Source organism: Sebastes umbrosus, chromosome 2 (genome assembly GCF_015220745.1).
Source record: "Sebastes umbrosus isolate fSebUmb1 chromosome 2, fSebUmb1.pri, whole genome shotgun sequence".
Taxonomy (NCBI): Eukaryota; Metazoa; Chordata; class Actinopteri; order Perciformes; family Sebastidae; genus Sebastes; species Sebastes umbrosus.
The window spans coordinates 3,269,078-3,280,072 of record NC_051270.1 but is presented as its reverse complement, the minus strand read 5'-3'; the positions used below and the strand labels follow the sequence as shown (position 1 = coordinate 3,280,072).

Below are 10,995 nucleotides of genomic sequence, written 5' to 3'. Positions count from 1 at the left end.
AAGAAGTCTCTCATTTTTTATTTTACGTCACTAGCTCTGAACGCAGCATATTCACGCGGATGCATTTGCATTACAATCAGTACAGACAGCCAAAATCATTGTTTGATAACAGTAAAATAACTATCAACTAAATTTTTAGATAAATGATGCTTATACATCAATGCATCAGTAATAATTATCCAACCAATGGGCTATTTTGGTGGATGATGACATAATGGCATAATTACTAAATACCTCCTGGAAAATGAATCATGTGTACATTAAGTATTTGAATGACAGCTGAGTGCAACAGATAATGATGAATCCACGGACGCGCCCTCTGGTATTCACCTATAAAAAGCGACGGGCTGAGCACCTGCAGCATCGAGCATCAGACTCAACAGGTGTAACAAGTAAACTCCTCTCATCTCTTTCTTATTCTTTTTGTTCTTAACTTATTGTATTTAGCACTATAACTTATTTTTTAACCACCAAACACTGTTCACATTTTGACTTTATTTACAGATTGAACTCAAGATGACCACCGTCATGACTCCAGTTTGCCTTTTCCTCCTCTTCCTCTCGGTGACGGCCGCTCCTCGGGTAAGTCTGACTCTTTTAACACTGGGATTAAAGAAAAAAAGTCCTCAAAATCTCTATTTTTATTGAACTAAAAGAGAAAAAAAAAATGGTATGAGCTTGATGCTTTTTTTGAGATTGTTCAGCTGTTTTTTAAATCACTTATGAATCTTTAAGATGGCGGAGAATTGTCAAAATCTGGGATAAAAATAAATCCTCAAAATCTCTAAAAATTAATTTTGTTATGAGCTTGATGCATTTTTGAGTTGTTTTTTAAAAATCATTTCATGAGCTTTTAAGATGGTGGAGGATTGTCAAAATCCATAAATAAGCATTCTTTAATATACTTGAATGGAATTTTTTAGAAACAAAGCACATTATTTGTTTATTTATTTCGTTTATTGGTTTTCACTTTGCAGAAACTGCATTATCGTTAGAAAACATGATTTTAAAAATGTGCATTGTTGTGATTTTGTTTTGCAGGGTGCAATTGTTGATGACACAGGTGAGTTTAATAATGGAGAATTCCCCCAAATATTGAAATGAAAATGTACATCTTCTCCATTCCTCTCGATTCACATCTGACATGTGAGTGTTTTACAAGCTAAACTGCTGCTAATAGTTTCTGGTATCATCTGGTTTTCTTTCAGAAGAGTTATTGGTGGAAACAGAATCAACCGCTGAAGAAATCGAGCGAGTGAACGAAAACTTAAGTAAGACAAATTTTTATATAACTTATAAATACATGATGGCAAAAACACAGACATTCCCACTTTATGAGAATCACATGCAGTTTTATGAATGCAGCATAAATGTGTTATTTTCTATTCTAAAATGTTGTATTTGAGTATTTCTGCATACTGGGGTCCCTAAACAGTGTTGAATTACATAAATTGGGTATCACAGTAAAGCTGAGACTCTTGTGTGTCAAATGAGCCCATCTGTATTCATGTGTGATGATGTTAGTCCCCATAGGAGCCATTTCATTGTAGTGAGACCATTTTTTTTCAAACTTGACCTCACTTTATGAAATGACCTGTGGTGACCTCTGGGATAATCACAGCCTCATGAAACTTTACAGCCACAAACTAGAGACCTAGAGCATTCAGAGGATGGATGGATCAAACTAGAGACCTAGAGCATTCAGAGGATGGATGGTTTTCCTAGCTAGATTGACAATGAGGGGGTTTCTGAGCAGTTTACACAACAGAAGCACCCGTCATCCAATCGCCGAAACATGCAATTCTTGCAGAAATCCTTAAAATGTCTTGGTGTCTTAATGTGCTATTTTGGAGGGATTATTGGTCATTTTTATCAATTCTCCAGTGGTAAAAAAATTGTTAAAATTAGCACCAAATCTGTGTAACAAATGGTATCAAGCCAAACATTGCTGCAACAACTTATGAGACCCAATAGAGCATGGGGATGGTCATCATATATTTCTATCATAATGTTCTAAACCCTTATACGCTTTTACAATTCATTTTAATTCATTCATTCATTTTTATTTCTGATTTATGACTAGAACAATTTGACACACAGTGCTGAGCTGCATCTCAAATTATCTTCAGGTATTCAGGTCTTCAGCTATCTCCCCCTAAACACCCCCTGTACCCCCTAAAAAAGAGTAGATTAGGTCTATAATGTGTGTCAGAGGGTTAATCAATAATGGGAAAAAAAGCCTTTGCTCATTGGTCGATGTCCATCAAACATGTAAAACTCCAGATTCCTGGTGTGAATATTCATATAAGTGTCTGTTTATTTGTAGCAACAATCCTACGGGACGGCGACATTATGCCAAATACACGGAGGAATGCATTACTCTGCTCGTTTAAAGGCTGCAGGTGGCCCAAGTCTAGAAACGGCAGGGTATATGTGCCCTATCTCATCTCCTCCAGTTACAGTAAGTTGCAGTGACCTTTTTGCCTCCTAAAGAAACAGTCTAGTCAAAATCAGCTTTGTTTGGTATGTGAGTTACTAAGGTGGAAGGAAGGCCTGTTTAAGGAGAACACTTCTCAGCAGCCTGTTCTTTGTCTCTGTAGCCAGAGACGAGACAATCATCATCGTCAATGCCCTGAACAGCTTCATGACTGACACCTGCGTTACCTTTGTCATGAAGACCTGGCAATGGGATTACCTCGACTTCTTCCCTGGATCTGGGTAGGAACATACACCAACACACACACACACACACACACACACATACAGGTTTATAGACAATATCAAGACTTTTGAAAAAAACGTGACAAATGGGGCCGTGCTTTTCCCAAGGTCCTAGAGACCTGGGAATCAAAGTGTTTCCGAGCCATGCTTCTACAAATACATCCATCTGCTCATATTTTGTCTAAGGTATATTGAAGGAAGGTAAACCACGAGTTGCGAAAACGTGCAAAAATTATTGCAAGACTCTCTGCTCGATTACCTATCCTAACCTTAAAGGGATAGTTCGGGTGTTGTAGGTGTATTACTGACAGTAGTTGACGGTTGGTGTGCCCCAGTTTGGATAAACAGACAGGAGCACCGACAGCACAGCAAAGCAATAGTGCCGGGGATGGCAGAACAACTTATTTTAGCCACCTAAAATAAAGACACACTTAAATGAACAAAAATAAAAGCGATATCCGTTTAAGTGTACGATATATTTAGAATATTTTTAAAACAATACCTGTTTTTTTCACTGTGATTTCACTGTGTATGTGTGTCTGACAGGTGTTGGTCCTACCTGGGCCGTACGGGAGGAAGACAGCGCATTTCCCTGCAGCAACGGGGTTGCGTGTACAAGGGCACGGTGCAGCACGAGGCTCTCCACGCTCTGGGCTTCCACCACGAGCAAGCCCGCTCCGACAGAGACCAATACGTCTCCATCCTTACCCAGAACATCAGGCCAGGTCAGCTATCCCGCGAGAACCTTTATTTCACAGTCCTGGTTTCATGTGTTTCACAATGAGATGAGAAAAATGGAGGGGTGAGTTTATAGCTTATTGACTGAAGAGTCACCAATAGAGAGGCGGTCCAGTGGATCACCATGGGACCTTATTTCAGAAAAAATAGGTACGGTGGTCAACGACAATTTGATCCTGTTTGAATTGCGCCATGAATCACACAAAGGATGTTTGTCAATTTAAAACATAATTTTTCAAGTCAAGAAAGCCGCATTTTGATGTAAATGGTAAATGGAATGCATTTATATAGCGCTTTTCTAGTCTTCCGACCACTCAAAGCGCTTTACACTACATGTCAGTATTCACCCATTCACACACACATTCATACACTGATGGCAGAGGCTGCTAAGGTGCCAACTTTGCCCATCAGGATCTAATCTAAATACTCATTCACACACCGATGGCTATGCCTTCGGGAGCAATTTGGGGTTAAGAGTCTTGCTCAAGGACACATCGACCTGTGACCCGGAGCAGCCAGGGATCGAACCACCGACCTTCCGATTGGTGGACGACCTGCTCTACCCTCTGAGCCACAGCTGCCTGTTAGTAGCTTTGTCGTAGTATCATTTAGTTTTGTGTGAAACCACTAAGTGATCTACAGCTCTCGTCTCGCACAATATACATCACCAACACTAGCTAGCTAGCTAACTTAGCTACGTTTCACGCACAAATGAAACATTATCTGACCTGATGTGTTTTATGCACCTGGATCTGGAATATTGGTATTTCACTTGTATTGGTATTGACTACAAAATTTCTGGTATTCTCGCTTGTTTTGCTCTCCTGATCACAGAACTTAAATTTCACTTTAATTCAATGTAAGCAAAAGCCAATAATGTCACTACACAACCTTTGAGGTTATCTAATAACCAAATAGAAGCCAGACTTATATCTACATATAACTGCAGAAAGGAAGATGGTTTGCCATCAGGGCAGCCAAGATATAAACTAGTATGTAAACTCCTGATTGCACGCACCAGGTTATAGAAAGTTGCAGAAGGTTGCATTGTTACTGAAGAAGAAAACTCTCCCTCTGTACAGGAGCTGAAGGAAACTTCAAGATGCAGAAGACTAACAACTTGGATACTCGCTATGACTTCAACTCTATCATGCACTACAGCAAGTAAGTGTGTCTGTGTGAGTGCGAGCATGTGTGTCTTTGGAAATATAGTCAGTGGTGGAAGAAGTACTCAGATCTTTAACTTAAGTAAAAGTAGCAATACTACATTGAATAATGTTACATTAAAGTCCTGTATTCAAAATCATACTCAAGCTAAAGTACAAAAGTATGAACATCAAAATATAACTAATATTTAAGTACTCATTAGGCAGAATGGCCCATTTCAGATTCAAATATATATATATATATATATATACATATATATATATATATATATATATAAAAATATAATATTACTGGATTATAATTAGTGATGCATTAACATTAATGTGTGCATGATAATTTTGCAGCTGGTAAAGGTGGAGCTAATGCTAACTAATACTCTGTGTAGCTAAATCTATAATAATACTAGGGCTGTCAAAGTTAACGCGATAACAACGTGTTAATGCAAATTCATTTTAATAACACTAATTTCTTTAACGCATTAATGCAACTTGCTATTTTTAGGTTTTAGCGGGCTCAGTTTTAAAGCTAGAGGGAAAATGTGGTATCATATGAAACTATAAAACCTAAAGAATCCATTGCTACTAACCATGTCATACTAGCTTGTCAGGAGAAAGGGTAAATAATGCTCCACATTTAAGCAATATTTTGGCAAGGAAAAACTGTCCTGGCCATTTTCAAAGGGGTCCCTTGACCTCTGACTTCAAGATATGTGAATGAAAATGGGTTCTCTGGGTACCCATGAGTCTCCCCTTTACATACATGCTCACTTTATGATAATCACATGCAGTTTGGGGCAAGTCAAAGTCAAGTCAGCACACTGACACACTGACAGCTGTTGTTGCCTGTTGGGATTTTTATATATCGTAGAACAAAACGCTAAAATCTCTAAGCTTATTACAGTCATCTAACTAAAGAACCCATTCAAAAAACTCACTGACTTCCAGACGAGGGAACAGGAAGTGCTATAATGCTAACTCATTTCAGGGTTTTAGGACTCATTCCTGTAGCGCTGTTTACAACATCAATTGTGAGTTTTGAGCCAGTGTGTTTGTGTTCAGCTCTATATAACAACAATCTTGTGATTGTGTGCTCCTCAAGGTACGCATTCTCCAAAAACAGGCAGCCAACCATCGTCGCTAAGCACAACCCTAACCAAAACCTTGGAGGAGCCAAAAAGATGAGCAAAACTGACATCCTTCGCGTCAACAAGTTTTACCGATACAGTGAGTGGAAAATTAACACTATATTCTGTAAAACTAAAAGGTAACAATTCATTTTACGGGTCTACAAATTGTATTGTTTTAATTAAAGTTAATTGATATGCTTTATTCCAATGTCTGCTGGTAAATAAATAATAATTAGCAAATAACTTATTTACATTACATTAGCTACCAGGTTACATTTGTGTAGACAATGAGTCAGACAATGGTGAGATTTGTGCCTGATCAGAAGTGTCTTCTATTAGTTTTGATTTTCCACCTCCGATGAAAAGCAGCCGCTTCTCAAGCCTAAGGGCCCTATTTTAACCATTATATGTGATTTTAGCACATCATTATTAAATCATGTTAAGGTAATTTTTAGGTAAATATTGGGGTAAATTGGCAGTATTTTCAAATACATTTCAAATAGGTTACTTGCTAAATATCACCTAATTACCATGAAATTTACGGACCTGCAAAATGAAGTGTTACCTCCTAAAACACAGTGAACACATCCCACTACACTGACTGGGTTACCATGTAACATAAGAACAAGGAAAATAAATATTGATATGAGATATTAATCAGAATCTGATTGTTTGTTTCCTAACCAGGGTGAATGACGGAAGGAAAAGGGTCGACCTCCAGATAACTTCAACTCTCGGCTTGTCGTGATTCAACCAAAGGCCCAGATCTGTTGTACTATTATAATATTATCCAGACAATTTGAGCTAAATGTCCTCTATTTTTTTATGTTTTTTTAATTTTGTGGTTTCTTCTTGAAATTTGTGATTTATAGTCAATGACTTTGTATTCATCTCTACCATGAAGGGAAATATTTGTCCAATAAATATATAATCTACAAAAACAAAAAAGATGTGATTTTATTTTTCCACCAAAAGGAGGCAGCACCCCTCCATGGTTTCTACGGGGGTCTACAGTTTGGATCATTTGTTCTCTTCAGCTCTTCAGTGTAACATCACACATCAGTTCTTTGTTTAACTATAGATAGATGTACTGTTCAGGTCCATGACCGTCTACAGACTTTACAGGATGTACAGTATATAGTTTGGTAGTTTTAGTCCAGTACTGAGACTCTGACCCCTCCAAAGGGTCACCAGATAATGATATGATTAATGGGATATGCAAGAAATAACATGCAATTGTGAAATCATTTCACCTCTTTGAGCCTCAAACAGTTTAAGTTTAAATGAAACCAACTGAGATGTTTAGAGGGGAAATGTTATGACAATTCATGGACATCTGAGACATGACAAAGGGCCCCAACTAGGCACTTAAAAAATCTTGATCTGAAAAGTAACTAGTAATTAGGAGGGATGTTCCTAACGACCAATTACCCTGACGTTGAAACGAAAGTTTAAACTTAGACTAGTCGACGAAGTAAGAAAACACACTTTTATGATCGTTAAATTCATCATTAACTTGATTTTTATGTGGTAACACTTAAAGGTACACATACACCCTAATTTTGATGTTATGCTGGTGCCCACACTTACTAATTATTACTGAACACACACTGATATCATCATTTTTGCAAGTATTTGGTCAGAAAGTATTGAACAAATTAAGATTTTGTCCTGATGGTGCTAGATTCAAAATCAGAGGATCAGCAAAATGATCACCTGAAGGGGGAACATGAATGTTTGAAACAAATTTTATGGCAATCCACCCAATAGTTATTGAGATATTTTAATCTGGACCAAAGTGGTGGACCGACCCAATGATATTGCCATCCAAAAGCCATGTCACATGACTAAACAAAGGTTTGAATATGTTACTTGAAAAGGGCTCTTTTACACCCAAGACATATTCAGAGCAAAATTGGTAGGATCTGGGCCACACGTCCCAGAAGATCTTGAAGATCTGTGTTGGGACCCACCATCAAGATGGTGGCAAAAACCACATGAACTCAGTCACATGATCCTTGTGACATGGACTCAGCTCAGTAAACCTTGTACCATGTACTTGTGAAATTCACCCAGGACAAAACCAAAGGACACTCCTTTGTTTTTTTCTCTTTTTCTTCTCCTCAATAACTGCTGACCGGCAGGAGTTGAGCTGCTGCTCTTCTCACCTCAGCTCTCCCTGCAGACCAGAAGCTGCAGAAGTAGCTCTGCTCTGATCTATGAACTGTTAGAAAACAGACATAGAAACACAAGGAACTTCTAAGGCAGAAGACGCGGGAGCTTGCCTTTTGACCAGCTAACTTCAAGCAACAAGAGCAAGGAAGTTATCATCAAGCTACCAAGCTGCAGAAACAGGACATGACCAGTTTCCCTCAAAGCTGCACAACTGGATCTCACACAGCAAAGATAACATCTGTGACTTCTTTGAGCCACAGAAACATGTCTCCCCTCCTCTCTCTCTCTGTCTCTCTCTGTTTGTCTCGTCTTCTCAGGCTGAAATATTGTTTGTCTAACTGATCAGAGTTTGAGATTTTGAACAAAGAACAGGATTAGCGACACAGATTCCAACGTTCTTAACAGCAGCGTAACTGTTATATAAATGTAACTGCAGGCAGAACCAGACATATGTTTGAATTCCAGCCAAACCTTTGCGGCCATTAAGTATTATCTTCATGAAGATAGTACTACGGTATATACAGTAAATACAAGGCAAAAGTGAGCATGGCTCACATACCCCGCTCACCGCTCGACCCCTACTAAAGTAGAGCCAAAGGTTTTGCCCATTTGGAACTAATGGAATTAATGGGCATTTACTAATTAACTTATTAACTAATTAACTAATTAACTAATTAATTAATGGACACCCTGGACTTCAAACCCCCAAAAGGCACAACTAGACCACGATGTCAACCAGCATACCATATTTGAAGTTCCTAAGTTCAATAGTTTCCAAGTTCTGCTCTGGAAATGAAAGTGTGACACGTGGACGGAAGGACGAAACCGACTACGTTGTCGCGGGGGTATAATAAATGTCACAAAGTGGCCGATGAACTTGCTTTGGCTATGGCTTCTTTCTTTGTGTTGCACATATGATACAAAATGGAATTCAATGGAATGATGTCAGGAAAAGAAAAAGAAATTATTCAGAAGAAAATCATGTACGGTCAAATTCATAGTATAAAGAGTTTAAGTTACCTCTCTTTCTGGAAATGAAAAGTCAATAGTTTCCCTCATCTCAGGGTTAAAAAATTCAGAGTTTTCACTAATCTTACTTTCTGAAACAGACACCAGTCTCAACATAACACTACTAACAAGTCTGAAGTGTGAGGCAACAGCCTGATAAAATGTAGGTTGCGTCACCGTACCGCATAAGTCCACTGTCATCCAAAAATCTTTATCTGTTGTATAAATAATCAAATGAACATTTTATTCCATGTTACGTGCCAAGCTTTAATCGCTCACGATACACAATTGCGCCCTCATGTCAAACACACACACAACACGTTTTAAAAACACTATTTCATAATTACAGTACAATCATTTAGGATGTACTGTACTAGGGAGATAATCATACACATTATATTTCTTCATTTCACATGTCAATCACTGCTGTAACCTGCTGAGCCAGAAAGCTGATGAGTAACTCAAGATGCTTCCTTCTCAGCTTCACTGCTAAACTGGAGAGTTGACGGGTCGTTTTATTTGCAAGTTCCTGTTTTCCTGTTTGCTCCTTCAATTTAAAACTCAGATTAACAAGTTATAGACACCTAAAATAAACAAAATACACCCAAAGCAGCGTGTTCTTACAGCTTTGCGGCAACAGTTTGGGGACGGTCCTTAGCTGTTTCAACAAGACAAAAGCAGGGCCAGTTGCATGCAATTAGACCTATTCTTTGTGTTAGATATAACATGAAGTTAGACTTGCTGTAGACACTTTAATTTAACTGTTGAAGCATCCCTATGAGTGAATAATGCAGGAATGACTTAGATAACCTGTCATGCAATGCTTTATGGGTGAAGTAAGACACTTCAGGTTCAATGTTAGCAAAAAGTAATGGATAAACTGTTGAAATAGTTATCTAAAAGTTAGCTAAAAGTATTGGATGAACAGTTGAAATAGTTAGCTAAAAGTTAACGTTAGCTAAAAATAATGGGTAAACAGCTGAAATAGCAGTTTTGTTGCCTAATCCTAACCAAGTCCATCTTTTCCTAAACCTAAGTAGTTTGTTGCCTAAGCCTAACCAAGTCGATCTATTCCTAAACCTTACTAGTGTTAGTTTGAAAAGACTGAAGTGGAACTTGACACATGCGTCACATGTTACTGGACATTCGTAGGAAAATGCACAAAAAATACGTTATTGAAAGACGTGCTGAGCGTCACGGGAAAAAAAGGGAAATTCGTGTATGTGTACACGAATCAAGTAGATACAATTTTGTGACTATTTCACTGTGACTGACTATGTTGAACAATGTTGTGCTACTTGCCTTTGCCATTGAGAGACGAGAGTTGTTACTTGCAGCGCTGCAAGATGTCGCTGGCCATAAAGATCTAAAAACTTCTGAGTTGGACAGTCTCTTTACATACTGACCCGTCTCAGCCGGAAACGATGGTCACAAAATCAATCTTCTTCCCATTCAAAACCTGCTTGGTTTCTTCTCACTGTGGAAAGTTGACTTTCAAGTCAACAAAAGTTGTTTTTCATATTGTGGTATAATAATTGAAGCTTTAGAGAAAGGGAGTGTCCTTGAAGGTCACACTGTGCACACTGGGGGAGTTCAATGTAAACAGACGGGTTTTTGAAAGGTGGAAAAAACCCAAATGTGAGAGTTTCAGTTGGGTTAAAGACAGACATGTTAACTGCAGTCTGACTGATGACCTGCCTGAACCACAAACATGTATTTGACATAGCATATTTCACTTTGACTGTTGTCACAGCTTTTGATTGGCTGGTTAAGTGATCCTTCCATAACCTATACTTTTCGCTCTCAGTCATTTAGCTTGGTATGCTTCATTACGTCTATACAATGACTTGACGGTATAATGTGTTCACCCAACCCGATATCATGGGAGGGCGTAAATACAGCAGCACGAACCTTGAAGGACATTCTGCATGTCACGATACAGCCCCAAGACAGACGGAAAGGCATGTGGATGACAGGATTGATGTGCAACGCAAAAACATGTGACGAGGACGCCGTTTGTGCTTTAGGCGTGTCATTTTAGCAACATGTTGTACTGACTG

At 38.5% G+C, this 10,995-nt stretch overlaps 1 protein-coding gene across 1 annotated transcript; it reads left to right on the top strand.

The window, feature by feature from the left end:
• The first annotated feature begins 516 nt into the window (after positions 1 to 516).
• On the top strand, positions 517 to 6,444 carry LOC119478348 (high choriolytic enzyme 2-like). Its single transcript, XM_037753039.1, has 8 exons — positions 517 to 582; positions 1,042 to 1,063; positions 2,327 to 2,461; positions 2,601 to 2,718; positions 3,268 to 3,446; positions 4,542 to 4,623; positions 5,725 to 5,849; positions 6,440 to 6,444. Exons 1-8 carry the CDS (start codon positions 517 to 519, stop codon positions 6,442 to 6,444), a joined length of 732 nt encoding a protein of 243 aa, XP_037608967.1.
• The last annotated feature ends 4,551 nt before the right edge of the window (positions 6,445 to 10,995 follow it).